The 25,574-nt window shown below is 39.2% G+C and overlaps 1 protein-coding gene across 3 annotated transcripts in view; it reads left to right on the top strand.

The window, feature by feature from the left end:
* The window catches only part of DYNC2I1 (dynein 2 intermediate chain 1), an 86,325-nt gene that overhangs the window by 50,881 nt on the left and 9,870 nt on the right, over positions 1-25,574 (top strand). For 2 of the 3 annotated variants that reach the window (XM_045289857.1, XM_045289859.1), the window contains 9 exons: positions 443-572; positions 2,681-2,853; positions 5,454-5,616; positions 11,415-11,528; positions 11,630-11,691; positions 12,718-12,769; positions 17,505-17,565; positions 20,436-20,535; positions 20,725-20,856. In XM_045289857.1, coding sequence (XP_045145792.1) covers positions 443-572; positions 2,681-2,853; positions 5,454-5,616; positions 11,415-11,528; positions 11,630-11,691; positions 12,718-12,769; positions 17,505-17,565; positions 20,436-20,535; positions 20,725-20,856 — 987 coding nt within the window. Of the gene's footprint in view, positions 1-442; positions 573-2,680; positions 2,854-5,453; positions 5,617-11,414; positions 11,529-11,629; positions 11,692-12,717; positions 12,770-17,504; positions 17,566-20,435; positions 20,536-20,724; positions 20,857-21,154; positions 21,253-25,574 lie in introns of those variants that run through there. The other variant, XM_045289858.1, reaches the window with a different exon arrangement.

Here is a 25,574-nt window from a genome sequence, read left to right as displayed (position 1 = left end):
AATGTGCTAGCTCATAGATAGTGGTTTTCAGTTTACTTTTGATTTTTGCTCAGTGAGAACAACAGAGATGGGATGTACTTGATACTTCCTTTATTTAATTAAAGACAGTTGGTGCTTAACCCTCTTTTCCTCTGATTTTGTAACAACATTTAAATGAAAATTGATGTCTGGCACTCAATCATGGCTCTCCTGTGGATTCTTTGTTTCTCAGAACTTTATCTATCGATCATTACTATTATGCAGAAGGAACACTATGATCTCTTATTTACATATTATTGTATTTGGGAAAGTTTACAAAGCAAGTGAATATTCCGTTCTCAAGATATGTCTTTATATAGTTATGCAGTTAGTTACTTGGAGAAATGGACAAAAGGATCATATTTTTGAAAAGATGATAGATTTTGAAATGTTTGATTAAAGAATCATCACTTATATTTAAAAGGTGATTGCTGTTTTGCTTGAAGAGGATCGTGTGGCAGCAGCACCTGGTTGGAACATCAAGGCCCAAGAGAACACCCTTCTTTTTAGTGACAGTTCCTCTCAGTTGAACACTAGCCTGCCATTCCTTCGAAGTAAGAGACTTCCTTGCATGTGTGTCTCCCCTATCTACTAAACTGTTATGTTGCAGAAATAATCTCTAACATTTCCTTCTGTATTAATATGGTGAGCTTATTGCATATAAAACAGAGGGGAGACTTGGTTTCTTCAGAACTCAAAGGTGAATGGTTAAATGGTTAGTTTTTTCCTTAAAATGTGTGCAAAAATAGCCTTTTAATTGAGATTATTTCAAGGAGTGGAAGCTGTATTTCCAAATTTTAGAAGAAGCTGTATTTCCAAATTTTAGAAGAACTGTGTTTGGTTTTACTCTGAATTGGGAAACCAAAGATTTGGACTGCTGGCAAAATGGTATTGCACTATGGACTTTCATGCTCACAATAAGCTTGAATCCAAGGCTGGGGATTTACCCAACTACATTTTTACCCGCCATCAGAAAAAGTTAAGTACAGTCCCACATTTTCATCAGTAACAGGTAGAAGTAGAAGTTGCTCCTTTAACCCTGTTGTTTTGCAGATGAGTGAAGAAATTGGGAAGATTTATTCTAGAGAAGAAGTTATCTATTAAATTTAGCATGTGGGAGCTAATGTTTGTTCTCAATGAAACACCTTTTTCTGCATACATTGAGACTTTGCTGAAGCTTTGTTAATGTACCATAAACTTCAAACATTTAAACTATACAATTTGATAAATTTGGACCTATGTGAACATAATCAGTGAAGATGCACAAGTCATGATTCTCAGAAGATTCTTGCTGGTCCTTTGCTCCCAAGGCCCAGGAAGCCCTGCTTTTTGTTGCTACATATTAGTTTGTACTTTGTAAAATTTTACATAACTGGATCTTTTCCCATAAGCTTTTAAAAGCCTGCTCATATGTGAGCGTTTGCATCTGATTTCTTCTCATTCAGAATGATAATGATATTGATCCGTGCTGTTGCATATATTACTAGCTTACACTTTGAATAGATATATCATAATTAAAAAAATATTGTTACCTATGTTTCTTCATACCTAATATGAAGAAGCTGCTATGCACATTCACATCTATGTCTTCGCATGGACATATGCTTTCTTTTGCCTAGCTACCTAGGAGTCAAATGCATAAATAAAATAATGTGGTTGGTGTTAGATAATTTTTGAGAAACTGCACCATTGTATACTTTTTATCTGCAGTATAGATTTTAGCTGCTCAATGTCTTCACCAATGCCCAATGAGTCAAGTTAAAAATGTTTAACCATTCTAATAGGATATAATATTATCTTGTTGTGATTTTAATTTGTACTTCCCTGATGAACAATGGAGCAAAAGCCAAGTCTGACCAAGCCAAAACTGTTTCAGAGGGAACTTATTTTGTGTGGTCTTTAAGACTCCTTGAATTTACAGATCCCTCACTCAGGAATTCTATACCTTTTAGGACACAGTTGCTTTTTGTTTCCAACTTGCTGACATTTGCAGCTGGAAGTCTTTAAATTAGCAGTACTCTTAGAACTGTTCTTTGACTAAAAAACACAAAACAGCCACTGATTGTAAGTTCTATTTTAACAGTTTAATCAGTATCATCTGTTGAGCTGTAGGAATTGTTGGGCAACGCAAATATTGCCAGCAATATTTGCGGGATTTAGTCCCTTCACCATAATTGAATAACAGCTTTATAACTGAATTCAGCTGTCTCTAATATTTAAATGATGCATGTACCTTGATACTCTGAAGACCATTTTAAAGGAAATTGAATTTCCTCACACTAGTGTCCTAACAATGTATGAAAGCAAAGGGATCGAATCCAATTATTTCCAGTGTGTGTCTAGCTCTAAAATTTTGACTCCAAAACACATGTGCAGGAAATGTAGTCTTTGTGTGAATAGTGAGGAGACAGAAGGGAAAGCATATTTTCTTGGGTGGCATTGCTACCCAAATTGAAGGATATGTTTTTTTAGTAAAGCCATAAGGCCAACTCTGACAGTGCTTTCAAATACATACTAGCCATTTATCAAAACCATACTTCATAGATTCATAATTTTGAAAGCATCACAATCTATTCTTTCATCAAGGGAAATGCATCTGAATGTTCTTAGGAATATTAATTTAACACAGACCCTGAAATAAATGTTTTTACTTTTTCTGTAGATCGAAAAGTATCCTGTTTACATGCCTCGCAAGTTCAGAGGCAAACTATGGTTTCTGTTCATGATTTACCTGAAAAGACATTCTCCGATCAATTGGACCAGAGATATATCTTGTGTATCTGGGATATTTGGCAACCTTCAAGTCCACAGAAGGTTTTGATATGTGACTCAAAGGTATAATTCAGAAGGAGAATCATATATTTAGTGGAAGGATGGGAATCTGGGGTGCCAGGGGTCTACTTACAAGTGCAAAGAACAGAGAGGAGAGAAAGGGAATAGGCACAGATGAAGAGTGTTAGGACTTCAAAAAAAGTGCCTTTTAACTAGATAATGCTACATTTGTGACAAGCATGCACAGTATCATTTCTTTTGCCTCTAGAACAGTGGTTCTTAACCTTCCTAATGCCGCAACCCTTTAATACAGTTCTTTATGTTGTGGTGACCCCCCTACCCCCCAACTATAAAATTATTTTTGTTGCTACTTCATAAGTGTAATTTTGCTACTGTTATGAATCGGGCGACCCTGTGAAAGGGTCTTTCAACCACCAAAGGGGTCGAGACCCACAGGTTGAGAACCGCTGCTCTAGAAAGTATTGGTTCAGAAGACCAACTCAGATAAACTTACCTAGTTCCTGATTGAGGAAACCATGATTATCATAGAGCAAATTCTCAGGTCAATTTAGAATTGGTTAATGGATGTAGCTGTGGAGGTTTACTGGGTTATGCCTTGAGCATCTAACCACAAGGTCAGCAGTTTGAATCCACCAGCTGCTCTTTGGGAGAAAGATGAGGCTTTCTGCTGCAATAAAGATTTACAGCCTTGGAAACCTAAAAGGTTAGTTCTAACTTGTCCTAGGGCCACTTTGAGTCGGAATTGACGCCATGGCAGCAGGTTTAATCAATTTAGTTAGGCTTAATAAAATAATTTTCCAAAGTTCAGGGATTCTAGATGTATATTATTTATCTTGCCCAGTTTGGGTCTTAAATATATTAGTGATTTAAGAAAATATATGCCGTAACTTAAAAAAAAAAGGTTTTATATAATCAGGGATTTTTTTGGTTGTTGTTGTTGTTTATTCAGCATCTCTCTTTCAAGGGAAAAAAAACAAACTCAGTGACATAGAGTTGTTTCCAATGTCCTTTTAGAACAGCATGGAACAGCCCCTGTGGGTTTCCAAGACTGCCAATCTTCATGGGAGTAGGAAACCTCAGCTTTCTCCGTCAGAGGGGCTAATGGTTTTGAACTGCTAACTTTAAGGTTAGCAGTCCAGGTCATGATAACCCATTATGCCACCAAGGCTACACGTGCATCTCCCAGCTCCCAGATTAATGGTGGTGTGATTTGATTAATACACAGATACTAAGAGGACTCCTCTTTCCTTATCAATTGGGAAGATATGTCTTTGTATTCTCCTACTAATATGCTTTTGACTTCTGTAAAAACTTCATTTTCACTAAAGCTGTAGAGAACATTAAGTTTTGCAGTTGTGAGTTTTGTATGGCTAGACAAATAGCAATTTTGTTTTGCAATTCAGGATACTGTAATATAAATGAGACCAGAATGCAATGGTGAAGAACTCTACTGCTAACATAAAGATTGGTAATTCAAAAAAAGTAGTCACTTGAAATTTGCTCCTATAAAGATCACAGCTAGCTACCCCATAGGGCAATTCAACTCCGTTCTCTATAGTCATAATGAGTCAGACCCAACTGGACAGCACACAGCTATGTACTATAAATAACATGAGGAAAGATAAAATCATTCTTTCACCAATTCAGATAAATTAAAAAATGTCTTGAGCACATTTTATGTACCATGCTGTGTTGTCCAAAACCCAAACCTGCAAGCTCACTGCTATTGAGTCAGCTCTAACTCATAGCCATCCTTTAAAGCTTGGGCATCCCTGGGTGATTCTGAGACCCTCCATCTTTATAAAGAGCAGTAAGCCTCCTCTTTCTCTGCAAAGCAGCTACAGGCCTTGTGGTTAGCAGCCCAGTGAGCCATCCACTATACCTCCAGAGCTCTACACATTATATCTGTGATTGTAACAATCCCACAAAGTATGTTTTTTATCCCTACTTTCCATTTGAGGAAATTGACACTCAGATAAGAACCCCCTGCCTCCCTCCCCCTCTCCGCCCATACCTCCTAAGTGGTAGAACCAAGATTTGAAATTGAGATTTTTTGATATAAAGTTACTGTGTCATGTAGCTTCCCAGGGTAAAATGTTTAAAGGGCTGATGTTACTGTTAGGTGCTGTCCTTTACTTATGACTCACAGTAACTCCATATAAGGGAGAAGAGTGGCACCATTGGGTCTCCTAACTTGTAATCTTCATGTGGGGCTTTTGTGGCACCGGGGTTAAGTGGTCTGCTGCTAACTGAAAGGTCAGTGGTTCAAACTTCACAGGAGAAAGAATTTGGTAGTCTGCGTCCATGAAGAATGACAGCTTTGGGAGTCCTAAGGAGCAGATCTGCTTTGTCCTATAGGGTCGCTATGAGTCAGAATCACATTAGATGGCTATATAGATGATGGCGCTCTATGTTTATTACTCTGTGTGAGAGCAGATCGCCCGGTCTTTCTCTTACAGAACTTCTTGGTGGGTTTGAAGCAGCCGAGGGCTTAACTATTGCACTACCGGGCTTCTTTCTTTAATAGGACTACAAGTGCAAATGGAAAGGAATCAAATACAAAACTCAGTAAAATGTAACACTGACCACAGTTTAGTGTTTTTCAGTTATCTGATTTCTTTGTATGTGTGGTTTTTTTATAGGTCACATGTTGCTGTTTTAGCCCTTTCACAGCATTTCTACTGTTTGCTGGAACACTACATGGCTCTGTAGTTGTGTGGGATTTAAGAGAAGACTCTAGGATTCATCATTATGTAAAGCTAGATGATTGTTTCTGGACATTCCGGATAGCAACATTTTCCACCGGTCAGTGCTAACCTTTTGATGATATTATTAAGTATTCTCTAGAGAAGTGCTGGCAGGTTTTAGGAAAGCCTTACCTTTATGTGTATTTATCCAGTCAGCAGATGCATTCTAATGGAGATCTGACCTATGTCTAGTGCCAAAGGAGTCATTTGATAAAACAAAACTAAACAAAAATCTATTCATCAGATAATGCTTATCCAGTGACAGTAATTTTAATTTTCTTATTTAGTATAGATTAAAAAAATATTGACGAGATAACTCTCCTTTTTAAAACTTTCTTCCCTTCAAAATCTTTTTCTTGGGAGCAATACAGATAGATATCATATTATTGCATAGTTTAGTCATGTCAAGCAGTATTGTACAATTGCTACCACAAACAGTTTCAAAACATTCTCTTTCCTCTTGAGCTCCTTGATATCATCTCCCCTTGATCCCGCCCCCCACCCTTCCCTGTTGTGCCTGCCAGGACCCTTATTCTACTTGTCTCTATAAATAGGCGAGATCAACCACAACACTCTATTACTAATTAAAGCCTTTATCAAACAGCTGGAAAACGCTCGATCCAGAACAATGAAATTTCAAACTTTTCATAGTTCCAAAATAGGAGGCTGGCTGAATGGGAGGGATATTTTAGCCGCTACACCCATCAAGTTGGCAGGGTAACGGGGTTGTGGGGAGCAGCATAGCTGCAGGTGCTAATTCAAGGTTTTATAAGATCCTGTACATTTCTTACTAACTGGGCAGACAGAGTTTGGAGACACCTCTGAAGAGTCAATGTCTTGTCTCGAGAGCCGGGATGGGGAAGAGGAGATTGGGCAGGGAGGTTGGGGGGTGGGGGGTTGTCTCACTGCTAGCAGGGGTTAAAGGCAGTTTGAAAACAAAATGACATTTCTCATGTTAAGCTAGGTTACTACAGACAGCATTTAACAAATATTCAAGAGGGCTACTCCCAATGACAAAACACATCAGAGCTAAACCCCAATATGAAGAAAACAACAACACAGAAAATGTTGAGAACGACATCAGGCCCAACAACCACATGTATTGGGAGGTAAAGTGGGGGTGGGGGTTGGGGTGGGGGTGGGCGAGGCTCAACTGACAAGGTTTCAACTGTTCAAGTCAGGTTTACCATTTCGATCTCCTAGAGCAGTGGTTCTCAACCTTCCCTTTAATACACGACCCTTTAGTACAGTTCCTCATGTTGTGATGACCCCCAATCATAAAATTATTTTCGTTGCTACTTCATAACTGTCTTTTTGCTACTGTTATGAACGGTAATGTAAATAATCTGATATGCAGGATGTATTTTATTGTTACAAATTGAACATAATTAAAGCATAGTGATTAATCACAAAAACAATATGTAATGTAGCTTGGGTCACAGTCTTAATATAACAGTAAAGTACGTTGCTACATTTTGCGACAGTATGCGTAAAAAGCCAATGTCAGTGCTACGGTTGAGATAGAGGAGCGGTGTCTCTGTGAAAGGGAAAGGGGTTGCCACCCACAGGTTGAGAACTGCCGTCCTAGCGTCATCTCTCCAATGTACTCTGTTTTGTAAACACTTTATTCCTTTTTAAACTTTTTATTGTTGTTTGGTTGAATGTTTACAAGGCAAATTTTCCATTCAACGATCCATATCCATTTTGATTTGTGACATCGACTGCAATCCCCACAATGTGAACAGTCCTCTTCCCTCTTCCTTTTGGTGTTTGTTAATTTCTGTTTGCCCTTTCCCATCCCTTCCTGCCCTCTGGGCTTTATCCCTGGGCAAATGCTACTCTCTTGATCCATAAGGATGATTCTTAAAAGGATTGCAAGCCTGGCTTGTTAGGCCGGTCTCTGTGGAGAGCTACCGAGGACCGACTGCTGCGCTGCCCGCCTTCTGCCATGGAACGAGTGTTTCTGAAGTGGTGGTGGCACTTTATGAGTGGGAATGGCGGGGTAGTGTTGCTAGCTCCCAATTGTGGTGGAAAAAGGAAAGAAGGGGTATGGGTGAGGAAGGAAAGAGTAAAAAGAATAAAAGGATAAAACAAGTGGTTGTGGGAAGAAGACCTAAGAAAAAAGAAAAATGAGAAAGAGACAGGGGAAAACAGCAGCAAACAGTGGCACAGTGGGGGCGCAGTGGCTAGCGCTCAAACCTGGGTGGGGGCAAGGCAGGACAGGAGCTCTGCAGCATTAAAGATAAAGGAGGAAGGGAGAGGAAGGAAAAAGCACAGGAAAAAGACAAAACAAAGAGGAAGAAGGAAAGAACTGAGAAGAAAGAAAACCAAGCAAAAGTGGTGTGGAAGCGGTCCACATTAGTGGTGTTAGCTACCAAATGTGACTGTGGTGGGAAGCATTGGGCAGGGGTGTTCATGGAGTGGCCCGAGGTGGGTGCTGGTGACCTCTGAGGTGGGGGGAGAAAAAAGGGGAGGTGAGGAAATGTGGAAGAAGAAGAAAGGAAAACTGGGTGGGGTTGGGGAGAGGGAAAAACTAAGAAGAGGAGGGGGAAATGGCAGCTCAGTCGAGGCAGGAGTGCCTGCCATCAAACACTCAGGCGTGTAGGGAATGTGCTGGTTCTGAGCCGGTGTGTTGCTACTGGTATTGTGTGGGCCTGTGGGCCGATGCTGCTGCTAGTCCAGGAAGGGGAATCAGGCTTCGAGGGGTGGAAACAGATCAGACAGACAGCAACAACAACACCCCAGCACTGTCATTGAAGGGTATTGTGCAAACTTAGGGGGCAATTACACCTCTTTGCTGATCACTGCTGTGGGATCATCGCTGGTGTGGGCAAACTGAGCTGGTTAGTTATCTGGCTCCTGCTCTGATCAGAATGCTGCTTGTAAGAACTCAACATGGCCACGTGGGCCTATTGGTAGGTGTCTGTGGACCCCCTTTGGGCTACTAACCTTAAAGTCAATAGTTTGAAACCACCAGCCCTCTCAACAGGAGAAAGATGAGGCTTTCTACTCCTACAAAGGTTTATGCCTGGGAAACCTCCAGCGGCAGTTCTACTTCATTGTACAGGATTGCTGTGAGTTGGAATCAACCCAATGGCAATGCGTTTCAGTTGTTGATGCCACCTTATTGGCTCCTACTTCTCTTTGGTATTTGATCTTTATCCTTCCTTCAAAGTTCTGGGTTCCAGGATTGCCATCCACATCTGTGTCATTCGATCCCTCAACTCTTTGTTATAGAGGATCCTGGTAGTATATCTGCCTAGTCTGCCATCTCCTTTCCTCCTGTGCTTTTAGCTTTAAATTACATTGTTTAAGGTATAGCAGTATGAGTGTGTGACCTTAGCATAGTTATCTCACCTAGCACTTGAAGCAGCAAATAAATCAGATTCCTCTTGCAGGTGTGAAATGGACCAGAATGCCTAGCCCTTAATTTGCTTCTGGTGAATAGTTTATGTCATAAAATATTTGACATAGCAACAACTATTTAGTAAGCATGTCCTGTCTTCTAGGGCCTTTTATAATAAATGTTTTGTGTGTATAAATCTCACTTAATTTTTTAATAGCCCCCCCCCCCTGTGCCACCACTAGCATTAGTAAACCCACTGCCATCCAGTCCATTCTGACTCAGCGCTTCTGAGACTATGAGTCATTATAGGGAGCAGACAGCCTCATCTTTCTCACGTAGAGTACAGACCGTATTGTTAGCAGCTCAGCCTTTCTTCCCTAGTCCTACAATACTACTTACTACTGTTAATACTTTTCTCATATGAGGTTGCAGAAGAGTGAATTTGTACACGGTCATCTCAGCTGCTTGATGGCAGAGAGCCTGCATTCAGAATGGGTCTGTCTGACTCCAGAATCACACTTGTAACCCTGCTCTAGTCTGCTACTCTGTGCTGCCATGCCTCTCTTTGGTGGTAGCTGTGGTCATGCTGACCAGAATGGGCACAGGCTAGGGAGTCCACTGGACAGACTTTCCCCCTGATCTCCATTGTTCTCTGGCACTTTCCCCCTGCTCATTAGCCCTGCCCTACCCCTTCCCTTCCCCACATTCCAGATGCATATCCTCTGTCTGGTTTTCTTCACATTTCTACAGTCTTATGTAAAAGGGGCAGGGGAGGGAAGGCATATGATGCAAACAAGTGTTTGCTTTTGCTCTGAGGACATTTCTGTAAAGCAGGGTTTTCAACAGTGGTGCGATTGACATTTTGGTCCAGATAATTCTTTATTATGCAGGCTGTCCTATGTATTGTACAGTGTCAGTAGCACCCTCCACTGAATTGTGACAACCAAAAATATTTCTAGGCATTGCCAAGTATCCCCTGTTTACAGAAGGGCAAACTCATTCCCAACTGAGAACCAGTGTTGAAAAGTGACAGCTACTTCCCCCATGCTTGGCTTATTGAAAGCCATAGATGGGAATACCCTACTACACACTTACAATAACGCCCCTTAGTTGCTATCTTTTCTAGTTCAAACTCCAAACTCATTGCCATCAAGTAAATTCTGACTCATAGCCACTCTATAGGATAGAGTAGAACTGTCCCTGGGGGTTTCTGAGACTGTAACTCTTCACTGGAGGAGAAAGCCTCACCTTTCCTCCCAGCTGGTGGTTTTGAAAGGCTGACATTATGGCTAGGAGCTCAACATGTAACCACTATGCTACCAGGGCTCCCTGCTTCCTAGTAGCTAGTAAAAATATTTTCTGTAGTTTTTCCTCTTCTAATCTAATTAAGATCACAGCTGATGGTACCTCTTCTCTTCAGTTTGGATTATATTTATATCTTTGTAATCCATAATGTGTGACAATTAGTGGTTTTGAAAAAATAGTTGCATCTCTGTACATCAGTGGTTCTCAACCTTCCTAATGCCACGACCCTTTAATATAGTTCCTCATGTTGTGGTGACCCCCCAAAATTATTTTCATTCCTACTTCATAACTGTCATTTTGCTACTGTTATGAATCGTAATGTAAATATCTGATATCATTAAAATTGAACATAATTAAACATACTTGAAACATAGTGATTAATCACAAAACAATATGTAATTATATATTGTGAAATATGTTTTCCAATGGTCTTAGGCGACCCCTGTGAAAGGGTTGTTTGACCCCCCAAAGGGGTCACGACCCACAGGTTGAGAACCACAGTTGTACATCTTTTCTGTAAGTCCCCTATTTACATTAGAAACATTAGGTTTATTATTTCCCTTTCATTTTCCAATCCCTTCTCTGGTGGTGCTGTCAAATGTGCCCTGTAATTTTAGCCACAGTCTGGTGGTTCAAATCCATCAACTTCTCCAGAAGAGAAATATGAGATTGTCTGCTCCTGTACAGACGAAGGGCTTCAGAAGCCCCTTATAGGGTTACAATGAGTTGGAATTGCCTTGCTTACAGTGGGTAGGTTTCCCGATAGCTGATTAATGATCTACCCAGCCCAGACTTGTGTTCAGTGGTCTTTCATTGCCAGTTGGACTTACCTCTCTGGGGATGGTTTGGTCTGAGTGTTCTTAAGGCATGGAGAGTCCAAGTGTTCCCTCCCTTCTCCTCCATACGACAGCAATCGTGGCAGCTTTATTGGAAGCTGGTGTTTTTTAATCTTTTTACAGGCATCTTGAGGTTTGTGGTCTTCTCTGTTTCCTAGTAATGGTGAAAGGGATCATCACTTACCAGTTACTCATGTTCTTTATTTGGCTGGTGGAGTTAGGGGAGGTTACGTGGAGAGATTGGGGTACAGGTGGCAGCTGTTGTTCCTCAAACCCAGCAACACCTTTCTGTCTGCCCATTCAGGCACTAAATTTTACTTCAGTGCTGTATTACTTTCACGTGGGTGTTGTTGTATTTTAAAATTATAGATGGTGTCCTTACATCAGTAAACCACCAAAGTCCTCTTCAAGCGATAGAACCTGTCTCAACATCTGTCTGCAAAAAACAGAACTTTGTGCTTTCTCCTTTTTCTACTCAAGAAGGTAAATAGTTGTGTCACCATTTTTAAGACTCCTTGAGTCAATCATTATGAATTGTGGTATTTTTAAAATGTTTTTCAATTTTTTCCTCCTGATTACATTAGAAACATCAGGTTTGTCATTTCACATTGCTTCGTTGGATGAAAGTGGAGTTCTTAATGTATGGGTAAGTAAAGATGCGATTCAAAGTATTTGTACATGAAAAAGAAGCACTGAATTAAATACATGAACTCTTTTGATCAGTTAGCTTTTGACTAATTTGGGTAGGTGATAAATGCTGAATTGGAGGGAACAGGCTGCAAGAAGAAGAGAACAGGTCAATTCTAAATCAAGAGCAAACACTGGAGTTATTAATTTGTGCACATAATAGGGGCATACAAAATTTTATGTTTGGTGGATTTGGGGAATTTAAATTTGCACATAATGTCAGGGCTAAAGAATACTATTAGGAAGAATTCCTCTGGCTATTGAAGTCACTGAGTGGAAGACTTTAAAGAGATTAAAAATATTATTAATAAAAAATTAATAACATTAAAATGTCAGTTCTAAAGTTAGTTATTAAAGGGTCCAGCAGTAACACTACGGTTCCCAGCCTTAGCCAGCATCTTTAACCCCTTCTCTATCCCCACCTAGCTTAAGGTGACACCTCACCTTCTCTAAAGGTCTCACAGAAACCTTACCCCCTACTCCTCACCTTTGTGCTGGTGCCACAGCCAATGGGGAGAAGTGTGGGCCCCTTTTAGACGCGATAACTGATTTCTGTCCCAAAATTTGTTAATCGGGTTCCTTTGTTCGTATTCTCTCTCTCTCTCTGACTCTCTTTACCTTCTCGTGTGGCCATACCTCTGTCCCTCTGTCTCTTCTCCCTACTCTCCCTTTCTTGGCTTCCCGCTATTCTCTCTTTACTCTATCTTCCAAACTCCCCTGCTCCTGTCCCCTTTACTCTCATTCCATTCTAAACACCCGGGCACGTCCTTAACTCTAATAAACCTATTAATTAAAACCCACACTCTGGATCCGCTTTCTTTTCATTCCCGTTCTAACAGTTAATCAGGTTTTTTTCTGAAGCAATTCAACTTTGAGAACTAAGTAATAGCAGTGTAGCACATTATCTTAATTAGAGCTCTGATTTTCTTAGATTGTTTCAAATTATAAAATATATTGATACTCATTACTGATGTTCTGATTTTAGGTGGTTGTGGAATTACCGAAGGTGGACATTGCGGGTTCGATAAGTGACTTAGGTAATTATTAAATTAAAAAATTAATTATGCTTAATGTTTTCTAAACTGAAGAGCGATGAAAGAAATCAGTAACTGGTTCGGCAGTATTTAAATTTGTAAAAAAAATTAAATATCTTAATTAAAAACAGAATTTTTTAAAAAGATCATTTTATTGGGTGCTCTTATAGCTCTTATAACAATACATACATCAATTATAAAAACAGAACATTGAAGTTGTATATTTTATAACATTATCAACATGCATCTCAATTAGTTAGAATGATCAAGTGATATACTAATAAGTTGAATGTTTTTATTTAATTAGGATTTATACATTGTCATTTTATTGTATTAAGTTGTAAGTTAAAGAAGTTTACAATGTCCATATCTTTTCCAACATGAGGGTAAGCAGAAAAATATTACTGTAAAATAACAATTATCCTTATTAAAATATCAAAATATGAAGCTATTGTTTCTTGATATATCCTCCACCAAAGTCTATAGACTTAAAAAATACAACTTTTTATTTTGGTTTGAGTGAAGATTTACAGAAAAAATTGGATTTTCATTTAGCAATTCATAGAGATTTTGTTTCATGACATTGATTGCAGTTCCTCTAATATAAAAGCACTTCCCACTTTCTTCCTGGGCTTACCATGTGGATGATTGTTCCAAGGAGCACTTAACTCCCTGGTATTGTTGTATACCTTTTAGGCCTGTCTATTGTTTGGCTGAAAATTGAGCCATAGAGTTGAGTTCAGTTGCTGAGCTGAAGAGGCCATTGCCTCAGGGTTCTACCAAACTCTATTAGACCAGTAAGCCTGTTTGTTTTGTTTTTTTGGTTGTTTTTTTTTAGTAATTTTGAGTATTGTTGCACATTTTTCTCCCATTCTATATGATTCCTATTCCTATTCTACCTGACCTCCTAGTCAGATTCCTTTCAGAGCAGGCACAATGGTAGCTGAGCACCATTTAGTTCTTCTGGTCTCAGGGTGGTGGAGCCTGAGGTTTGAGTAGTCCATTAGTCCTTTGGTCTAAATTTTTTCCAAGTCTTTAATTTTCTTAACTCTGATGGGGAGCATCTTAGTTGGCTGTTTGAGAAGCTTTGAAGTAATCGAATACACTTCTGAAAGGATCTCTGGTGGTGCTTTGGGGTGAGTGTTGGCCGCTAACTGCAAGGTCAGTGGTTCAAACTTACCAGTTGCTCCATAGGAGAAAGATGAGGCTTTTTTGCTTCTGTAAAGATTTACGGCCTCAGAATCCCTATATAGGGTCTATCTTAAGTTAGGTTTGTTGGAGAAGCAAAACCAGTGACACATATTTATATATATTTTAAGAATTATTTCAATAAAATGACCTACATAGTTATAGAAGTGGGGAAGTCCAAGTCTGTCCATGGGTCAGATGTTAGACTGGAGGTTTCTCCCGAATCCTAGCTGTCCAGTTGGGAAAATGACTGACTGGTAACTGCAGAGGCAAGGTGCGCAGGTCAGCCTTATGACTGTTGAAGTAAATGAATTTAAGGCCAGCAGCTCAGCTGTCTAGCCACTTACGAATCACTCCCAGGATCAGCAGGCACAACTATTGACTCAAGTGTATAGAACTGGAGGTTTATAGAGCTCTAGGCAAAATCAGGTCCCGTAAAAAGCAAGTGAGCTTTTCCACAGTATCCACTTATCTTGGAAACAGGCCATCCCCCTGAGGACACTTTCTTTTAATTGATTTCATCAGGGTGTGACTTGAGTATGAATGTTGTATCCCACCCTAATCCTACAACTAGTTGGCTGCTTATAGACAATCCCATTATGGACTCATTATACTTTGTTGGGACACACTAGGTCTTAACTGCCAAACTATTGAGTATTTCATCCCAGCCAAGTAGACATAGAGCCTTAACTATCACAGAGTTGCTGTGAGTTGGGGAGGGATAGAGAAAAATGAGGAGCTGATATCAAGGACTCAAGTGGAAAGAAAATGCTTTGAAAATGGTGATGGCAACATATATACAAATGTGCTTGCCACAATGGATGAATGTATGGATTGTGATAAGACCTGTTAAGAGCCCCCACTAAAGGTATTTAATAATAATAATAAAAAGATTATCCCATTGGATGACAACCTTCTGAGCAGAATTGAACTGACCCCGTTCTGAATTGAACTGTTGGCCCTCAGAAGCTGTTGATTTGATTGGACCTTTGTTTCGAAGGTACCTTAAGGAGGCAAAGACAAGTGTATTACTGAGAGAACTTGTCCACCCACACCCATCCACTGACCACAGATAAAAGCTTGAAACGTGTTATTTGGAATAAAGCTGCGCGTGTATGAACTGGAACCTTATTGGCATTATATTTTGACTTATTTTCATACTTCGGATGTCACATTCTTGAGTACTCATGAATGACAGCTTTGCTGCTTTTTGATTTTAGATTTATCCCAGGGCATATCACAAAAACGAAATACAACTCTCTTCAGATTACTTATATTGGATATAACCTTACTGCCCCAAACTTACTGCCAAGTCTAGGCAACCCTATAGGACAGGGCAGAACTTCTGTGAGTTTCCAAGTCTGTAACTCTTTTGAAAAATATACGTATTTATTTATTTATTCATTTTATTGGAGGGCTCTTAAAAATCTTATGACAACCCATCATTCAATTGTATTAATCATACTTGTACATATGTTGCCATCAACATTTCCAAAACCTTTTCTTTCAACTTGAGCCCTTGTGTAACTCTTTATAGGAGTAGAAAGCCTCATCTTTCTCCCATCAAGCAGCTGGTGATTTCAAAGTGCTGACCTTGTGGTTAGCAGCCCAACACATAACCACTACACTACTAAGCATCCTAGACTGTATGACAGTGAAGTATAAACAAGTACTCAGATGTCATGTGGGAACAGATATTTAGAGCAAAAATATCTGAATCTCCCATAGTTTGCTATTTTTGTTCTCATGTTATATGATACCCAATTCCAAAAAGGTGCTTGGAAACTTGGAATAATTAGGTCCATTACATTCTGTAGTCTAGGCTAGCCCATGTTTTAAATTAGACATTGTTAGTAAGTTTTTAGCCACTTATTTTCTATCATTATCAACTTGTTTGTATCAGGGATATTCTAATAGATCAGGTGAAAATGATAACAGAAGCTAATGACTTGCTTTTTAAAAAATAATTTTTGTTGTTGAGCATATATCCAGCAAACCCATATACTAGTTTTTCATGTGCAGCTCAGCGGCGTTGATGATCTTCTAGTTGTGCAATCCCACTTACCCCGCCTTCTTTGCTGAGCCACTGCTCTCATTAACCTCAGCTTGCCAAGGGACCTGTCTATCTTGCAAGTTGCTGTTGTCAGTTTCATGGGTAGATCTTCAAAGAGCACAATGCTTAAGGGAGACATCTTCATTAATTAACCTAAACTATTATTTGGTTTTTAAGATAATGTCTTTGGCTTAAGATTTAAAATGACTTCTTTAGTTTAAAGTTTAAATTTATTTCAGGAGCTCATCCAACTTCCAGGGCTTCAGGATTTTGGATGCTCTGATAATTGTATCCTCTGTTCTGCATTTCCTCTCTTTTGATCAGAATTCTTCTATAACATCTTTGATTACAATGTTCAGTAAGAGTAGCCAGCTCCCATCTAGTTCTCTGGCCTCATTGCAGAAGGAAGCAGTTGTTCATGGGTATTCTGGCTCCTTGAAATGAAGAGGAGGAATGGTTTGCTCTCTGTAGAGCAAATAGCAGCTGGTGGCATAGTGGGTTGTGGAACGGCCTTGTAACTGCAAGGCCCCCGTTGCAAACCTACCAGTTCTCCTGTAAGATTAGATAGGAACCTGCGTTAAAAAAAAAAAAGAGGGTGATGATGGTAAAAATGACCAAGAAGGTTCTTATATAAACCATCAATAGAATAGGCATCTATTTTCTGGCAATTATGGTTGACAGTAAGGTATTAAAAACAGTCTCTATAAATTAGTCTATAATCCAGCCATGGGAACACAATTGTTTTGCATGAAAAATATGTTGCACAAAAATGTTTAGTCATATCTATGCAATATTTAAAAAAGAAATTATAAGATAGTGTTATATTGTTCAATATTCCTATATAAAGCTCCCATTTATTCACAAAGACATATAGCTAACTCTGAGCATATTCCAATTTTGCTAAAAAATATTGGACATTAAGCAGCTATCGGAAAGCATGAAGTGTTTCCAAACTCTGTCTTGAGTAAATTAAATTAGTAGCCCATTTGAGAACCACTCATAAAAACTAATCAGCCACCAGTTTTCTCTCATTCATTTTTCAAGTGTTTCTTGAATGAACAAGGTATGGTCCCAGGTCCTAGGGAAGCAAAGCCGAAAAGACACAAACCCTGCCATAGGGAGTTTCCACCTCTGTGAGAAGATGCATTGACATGTGCAGTAAAGTATTTTCTGTTTTAAGTTTCAGATGTATTAAACGTTTAATGTTCCTCCCTCAGCATTTTGTTTTATGAATTCTAAAATGTAAGGGCTTCTTCATTTTTATTCACTAATCTTTTATCCAATATGGCCATGAATGACAAATTCTTAATTCTCAACTCTTAACTCCAGGCCAAGCAATTAAGGAGGGAATACTGGTTTTGATTTATATTGTAATGTCATTTCCTAAAGCAGAAAATTTCCCAAAGCAATGAAAAATGATTCCAGGCAACTGTAATTAGATGTTGATTGCAGCATTTTATTTGGAAGTGCTTTTATTTTTGGTCTGTCTATTTTCAGGTTTAATACCTGGTGGGAGGATAAAATTAGTACATAGCTCTGTGATTCAGTTGAATATCAGGTAAGACTATATATACTATTTTGAGTATGCTAAAACAGTTTCCTTTATCTTACTAAGATCAGCTTCTCACAGGAAGGAAATAGCATTAGAGAATTGTGTATGTAATAAGTGAATTAATAGTTTTGGAATTGAAGCTATTTTCTCACGTAATTTTGCTATTTGGTTAGTTTATTGTTGAGTCATTATACTAAAACATTCAAATGTATAGCTAGCTTTTTTCCTTGATTAAAATATCTTTGATTTTATACAAATACTTTTTGACTATTATGCATTTTTGGTATAATCTGGAAGTTGAATTTCAATTAGATAATTTTCAAGAACGAGAATCTGATTTGAAAGCTTTTCTCAATAATTTAGATTTCTGCTTTTATGGATATAACTTATGACAAAAGTAAATATACTAATTCATTTGTGTCATTCCTTGTTAACTTACTTCCCAAGATTTTACTTGAAACCATTTACTGCAGTCTATAGTTAACTATCAGTGTGCAAATTATGCATAAAGGATGTTTTATATTTGTCTGGCTCCTTATCACCACACAGAATATTTTGTGAGTTGAGGATAATGAATTATATATTGTAAGAGATTTTAAATAAACTTTGGTTGTTTTAAATATAATTTTGAGAGTGAATCAGTTATGATTTTAGAAAGTCATTATATAACAGAGTGAAAGATAAGTGATAAGGGGATTAATTAGTTTGACTTACCGACTCTACCATTTCCTCATAAAATTCTTTTGATGGCTTCTTTAAGACTATTTTTTTTATCTTTGTTATATCCCCTACCATTTTATACCATTTATTTTTTCATTATAATATTTTCCTGTGATATATTTTATCATATACTTTTAAAGAAAACTTTAAAAATTGTAGTTCGGGTAAAAGTTAGCAGAGCAAATTCATTGTCCTTCAGTAATACACATTTGGGGCGACATTGGTTGCAAGCCCCCATGTCAGTGTGTTGAGGACATCAATGGAGCAGCACTCTTCTCCGTCCCTTCTGGGTTTCCCATTTCCAATCATCTTTTTCCTATCCCTTCTTGCCTTTTCAACTCTGTCTGCAAATGCTGCCCTTTTGATCTCGAATAGGTGAATGGCCTAAAGCATGTGTGGGTCCCTCCCAAGTGTGTCGGTTCACCTAACAGATCTGTTCTGTCGTTTGACTGAGAGTTGATCCCAGGGTGTGAGTCCAGTGCCTGTCTTAAAGGGTGTCTAACGGTCTCAATATTGGAGTTCCACCAATCGAAAACATTTTATGTGCCAACTCTAGGCTCCGCATCAATGAGTAATGTCTATTTCCTCAAGGAACTCCTATAGGGAGGCAGACATAGGAAATACAATTGTTATTGTAGTTAGGGTACCTGAATTTCAAACAAAGAAACTTTGAAATGAAATGGAGTGTCAGGATGTTTAAAAGTGGGGAAGGAAGCAGAATTGGGCAGAGAGAAGGAGCTGAGGTGACCTGGCCCCCCAAACAGTCTCTTATTTCCAGTGCCTATGGGCTAGACAGTGTCGGGGCCTTCATACTCGCTCCTTGCTCATTCACTGATGTGGGTCTCCCTTGGGGCAGGTGTTCCTTTGAGTGAAGTAGCTCCCCACAGCTGATTTACTCTTTGAAGGGCTAAAAACGAAAGGCTGTCTTTCTTCAGCCCTCCTCGCCTAGCCTTTAGGAAACAAGTACTTCACTGAAGTGTTGGGATCTCAGTGTGGCATATCCTGTATACCAGAATTACAGTCTGGTGTAGCACATGCTATGTGAGAAGTAAACACAGAGCATGCTAAGGGGGCAAGGGACCAGGCAGGTTTTGGTAGTGGTGTGGATGGGCTTGGAATAGAGTGAAATGGTGAGTTTTATAACTAAGCTAAGTTCTTGAAAGACTGACGGTGAAGATAGACTCAATATGAAGTAAGAGGGAACATTACATATGAAGGCCTAAGATGGACGAAGGAACTCAGGTGGCTCAGTGGGTTCAGTGTTGGGTGAATAACCTCCATATTGGTGTTTTGAACTCATTGCCTCTCTGTGGGAGAAAGGTTAGCCTGTCTGCTTCTTTAAGGATTCACAGTCTCAGAAATCCACTGGAGGACAGTTAGACTCTTCCTATAAGGTAGCTTTGAGTTGGTATCAACTCAATGGCAGTTGATTAGTATTTATGTGGGATCTCTGCGTAGGGAAACCATTTAAACACTTGCCTGCAATAAATGTTCTCTACATATTTATTCAACAAAGTTGGAGATTGATGTCCATTAGTAGGTGCCACAGAAAAAAGGCCTGGTGATCTACTTAAAAAAAAATCAGTTACTGAAAACCCAATGGAGCACAGTTCAATTCTGACACACATGGGAAAACCAGGAGTCAGATTTGACTCTATGGCAACTGGCTTGAGTTTGTATGAAGATTCATGATGCACCTAGGAAACTGCCAGTAGGTGTGGTGTCAAGAGAGATGGGGAATGCATTAGTGGCCAGACCTTAAAGAATACTGTTGTGTGCCGAAGCATTTAAACATCATCTTGAAGATGTAAGGGAGCTATTAAAAGATTTAAAACCAAGGATTGACATGTCTTCTATGTGAGTTAGAATAATTGAATTGACATCAGTGTACATATAAATCAGAGAAAGGACACTTGAGTCAGGCTGACCAGTTAAGTGACTTTTGTTGTAAGGATCGGATCTAGGCAATTAATAGTGGGCATTGAAAGAAGAGCATGAAGGAAGGGGCTACCAGGGAAATAACCCAGTGACTGATAGTAGGAATGACTGATAGGGATAAGCCTGATTGTTGGCCTTGCCTAACTCCTAAGTGTTTAGTTTGGTCACTGAGTATCGTTGACATGATGGGTTAATAAGAGATTTGTATTTCTTTTCAGTCTTTCTCATAAAGAAAATGCATTTGGGACGACCGCACAAACACTGACTGTTAAGTTTCTGCCTTCAGACCCTAATCATTTTATTGTTGGCACAGACTTGGTGAGCAAAGTTTCATTCTTTAACTCATTCCTCTCCTGTTGTAGAATTGCCTGATCTAGAGCTTCATTAAAGATGAACTTACTCTTTGATTTTATTATGTTCTAATTTAAATTATTTTAACAGTAGTAGCTTTACTCAGCCTTGTATTTGATCATTTTCTTTAGTCACGGTTGACTGCCTTCTTCTTAGGGTCTTATAAGTCATGGAGCAAGACAAGATTTCAGAGTATCTCCTAAATTTTTCAAACCCCAACAACATGGTCTAAGACCAGTAAAAGTTAATGTGCTTGATTTTTCACCGTTTGGAGAACCAATATTCCTGGTAAGAAAGCCTATTTTTTTAAGCAATTATTCTTTTTAATGGTATTTGTTTTATTTGGGCAGTATAACACTTGCAGTGATTGACAAGCCTAAGAATTGGTCATGTATCAGGCCACACATTGATCATTTACTGCTTCAGTGGTTGAAAGTATGGAAACATGAAATTAATTTCAGAGGTTAAAATATATATATATAGCGCCCTTTCTGCCCGATCCCGGCCAAGCACTGCTTCAGCAACACTGCACTCGCTCTGAGCTCCTGGCTTCTGCTAAGCTAACGCTGCTACCATCTCCCTCTAGCCGCCATCTTGATCATCTACTGGAACCTCATCCAGCAGATCGTGCCGGGGCAGTCCCTGGACGTGAAGGGGAAGATGGCGAGTAGGACCAAAGGGAATATGCATGACTCGCTCATTGGTGGCAATACTTCAGCTGAAGGCCCTGATGGCGATGGAACAGAAAGCACAGTAATCACCAGTGTTGATATTGTTGTCAGCCGTCACGTGCAGGAAACCAGCTTCACACAAGAAGTCTATAAGAAGTACATCAAAGACTACCTGGACGCAATCAAAGGCAACCTTAAAGAACAGAAACTAGAAAGAGGAAAACCTTTCATGACAGGGGCTGCAGAACAAATCAAGCACAGCCTTGTGGCTTTTGAAAACAACCCATTCTTTATTGGTGAAGACAAGAGTGCAGAGAGCATGGTTGCTCTGCTGAACCCTGGTGAGGATAGTGCGACCCATATATGATCTTCTTTAAGGATGGCCTAGAGATGGAGAAGGGCTCACACAGTGGGCAGCTCACGGAGCCATGGCCTGTCATCCTAACCAGCTGCTGTTCATCCTCCTGACACCAGGAGCGAGACAAGTGGATCTGATGTCATCTTGAGCTCTTCATGTACTTTTGACCTTGATTTATTTAAAGGAAAAAAGTACAAAAAAACCATGTCCTGTAGGTTGTCTAAAAATGAAATGCATTTAAATTTGAATATATATATATAGCTACATAGATATTTACTTTTCTGAACTAATACTCTGTATAATTATAAACTACTTAGAAATCAACAGAATAGAATAACATTAAAAAACCCCAAACATACTACTATTGAGTCATTTCCAACTCACAGAAGACTGTAGAACTGATAGACTCACACCTTATGATCTCTAAGACTAGCAATCTTTATGGAAACAAATGGCCTCATCTTTCTCCCACGGAGCAGCTGGTGGGTTTGAGCCACTGACCTTCTGGTTTGCAGCCCAATATTTAACCCACTGTGTCACCAGGGCTCCCAACAAAAGAGTACCAACTATTAAAACTTGTGATGTAGCCAAACATTTACTTATTGAGTAATTATTGCCTTGTGTTCTCTTATTATTAAATAGAACATAATACAAATCAATGAGCAAAAACTTTAACCTGGAGAGACCTTCTAGAAAGACTATTGGGCACATCAGATCTCCCCAGCTCCTCGCCAAGATAGAGATGTCTCAAGGAACATCTCTCTTCGGGGTGTCTCCATTACCATCTACCTTCCATGATAGGTCTTCAGTCTGGTTCGCTCCAAATCAATGTCATATTTTCCCAGTCTGTAGATTTTAAAGCAGGAAATTTGTTATTTAACAATTCACTGGTTTGTGATATGAAACAGGAATACTCATCCAGTAACCCAAGTGTGCTCTCTGTAGATAGATATAGTATATGACCAGAGTATAAATTTTTGGAGGGCCTTTCTTAAATGAAGGAGGCATAGTGACACAGTGGTTAAGCTTTGGACTGCTAACCCATGCGTTAGTGGTTTGAACCTACCAGCTCTACTATGGGAGAAAGTCTGGTCTTATAAAGACCTACTATTGTTGTTGTTAGGTGCTAGTAAGTCAATTGCAACCCATAGCAACCATACATACAACAGCAGGAGATACTGCCCAGCCCTGCACCATTTTCACAGTTGTTGTGTTTGAACCCGTTGTTTCACCTACTGTGTCAGCTCATCTTGTTGAGGGTCTTCCTCGTTTTTGCTATCCCTTTACTTTACCATGTCTTCTACGAGGGATTGCTCTTTCTTGATAACATGTCCAAAGCACGTGAGACGAAGTCTCACCCTTCAGAAACCTTATGAAGCAGTTCTCTTCTGCCCACTAGGGTCACTTATGAATCTGCGTTGATGTGATGCAAGGAAGTCTTTTAGAGGAGGTTCCTAGGTCCGTTTGTCTGTTGGGGTGAGAGAAGCAAGAAGGCAAAATATTTTAAAATTTCACACGTGATTGTATATAAAGCTACTAAGAGAACAGGATCAAGGCATCATGTTACAACTCACTTGTCACCTTTTTACAAATTTCCTTAAATTTCAGACTGAGAATGTTTTTCATTTTCTGCTCCTATGACATTTTAGTCACTGTAGCACTTAAAACCTCAAAACCAGAGTCAACTCCAATTCTTAGTGACCCTGTAGGACAAAGTAGAACTACTCATAGGATATTTGAGGCTGTAAGTCTTCACAGAAGCAGACTCCCTCATTGGTCTCCCACGGAGCTGCTGCTGGTTCAAACTGCTGACCTATTGGTTCACAGCCAAGTGCGGAATTGCTTCTCCACCAGTGCTTCCATCCCCAAGGACTATATGATTCCTGAGAGCAGAGGCAGTGTTTTATGCATTTGTATGTTAATATTCCCCAAATATAAAGGTGAGCTGCTCAGTATAGTAACCTCAATCTACATGCCATTGACTACTGATATGGTTGGTTTCAATTGAGATGACTGTTAAGTATAAAATGCACAATGAATCTTGAAGAATTCTCCTTAATGAGATAATGTAAATATCTCCATTGTAATTGATCATTGAAAAGATAAGATTTAGATATATTTGGGTGAAGTAAATATACTATTAAAATTACTTTCATTTGCTTCTCTTTTCTCTTTTAATGTGGCTACTCAAAACCTTTAAATGACATAGGTCAATTCGGATTTTTGGTTCACATGCTATTTCTACTGGACAGCACTGGTCCAGACCAGGCCACTGTGATGAGGACATGAAAATGATAAGTAAACATTGTGTTTTGTGAAAGGTGCTGTGAAAGAACAAAGGTGTTTCCCCCCAAAGACGTACATGCATGGCCCCAGAGTTTAGAACTATCCTTTGCATTCCAGAATAGCAAGGATGCCCCCCAAGAAGCTGTGGCTGGGCAGAAGCCGCTCGAGGATCGGGGGTGACACTGTGGTGTCCTCCAGGGCCAGCTTGGGGAAAGGTCCCCCTCGGCTGTTTAAATGCCCTTGCAAAAGAAGCAGCACCAATGCGCGAGGACATCTATTTCGGTTCCTTTCACCGAAACGCTTCACTGAGTCAGTATGGCCATTCTGTCTGTAGATAGGACCGTTACGATCCTACAAGAGTGACGACATAAATCATGGATGTTAGAAGGCTTGGTTTTTAAGACTTTAGTCCTTAGAGTTCTTCAAGTAATATCTTCAGAATCAATACAAATCATTTTACAGGGTTATTAAAGTGAGTCTTCTTGAACTTTTTTACTTTGCAATAATTTCAGGCTGACAGAAAAGAACAGTACAAAGAATTCCTATATTCTCTTCATCTGGGTTCTCCACACATTGTGCATTCATCAAATTTGCTTCAGCCTTTTTCTCTTTCTGTCTCTATACATAGGCCTGTATATAGGCATATATGTTTTTGACTGTTTGAGAAGAAGTTGCAAGCATGATCCTCTATCCCTAAATAATTTAGTGTTTGTTTCCTAGAAATAAGAACTTTCTTTTATATAGTTATAGTATAGTTATCACAATCAGGAGATTACCATTGGTGCAAATCTGTTATCTGGGTATAGATCTTATTTAGCTATCATGATGAGTCCTTAATAAGCAAAATAGGGTCCCAGGTTATGAGTTTCACTCAGTTATGTTGCCTTTACTTTGAGAAGTTCCTCAGTCATTCATGGCCTTAACATTTTTTTTTTAACAAATCATTTTATTGGGGGCTCTTACAGTTCTTATCACAATCCATACATCTACCCATTGTGTCAAGCACATTTGTACATTTGTTGCCATCATCATTTTCAAAACATTTTCTTTCTACTTGAGTCCTTGGTATCAACTTCTTGTTTTTCCCCCTCCCTCCCCTCATGAACCCTTGATCATTTATAAATTACTATTATTTTTTTATATCTTACACTGACCGATGTCTCCTTTCACCCACTTATCTGTTGTCCATCCCCCTGGGAGGGGGCTCACCTTGGCATTTTTTAAGAGCACAGGCCAGAGGTTGGTTATTTTGTAGAATATTTGTTTATGTGGGTTTGCTTGATGTCTCCTCATGATTACATTTGGGATATATATACATACTGAGCTAGACTACCTCAGATATGATGTTATATTCTATCAGATGATGAGGCACACAGGTTTGGTTTGCTCCATTACTGATGCTGTTTATTCAGATCACAGGTAAAGGTGATGATGCCTGCTGAGGTTCTCCACTATAGAGTAACAGTTATTCCCTCCATAATTAATAAGTATCTTGTGGGAACTTACTCCTCAAACTTTTGTGGTTGTTAGCTGCTGTAAACACCCCAGCCCTTCCATGCACAATGGGAGGAAATACAGCTGAGTCCTGATCCAGCCCCATAATTGGTCCCTGTTAGTGGAGAAAAATAATTAGAAACCAGGATCTACGCAGTAAGATGAGCTCCTTTAAACTGAGATGTCATTTCTTTTGT

This window comes from Echinops telfairi, unplaced genomic scaffold (genome assembly GCF_000313985.2).
Source record: "Echinops telfairi isolate 266 unplaced genomic scaffold, ASM31398v2 ScPeMD7_31;HRSCAF=116, whole genome shotgun sequence".
NCBI classification, from domain to species: domain Eukaryota; kingdom Metazoa; phylum Chordata; class Mammalia; order Afrosoricida; family Tenrecidae; genus Echinops; species Echinops telfairi.
This window is presented reverse-complemented; position numbering and strand designations above follow the sequence as displayed.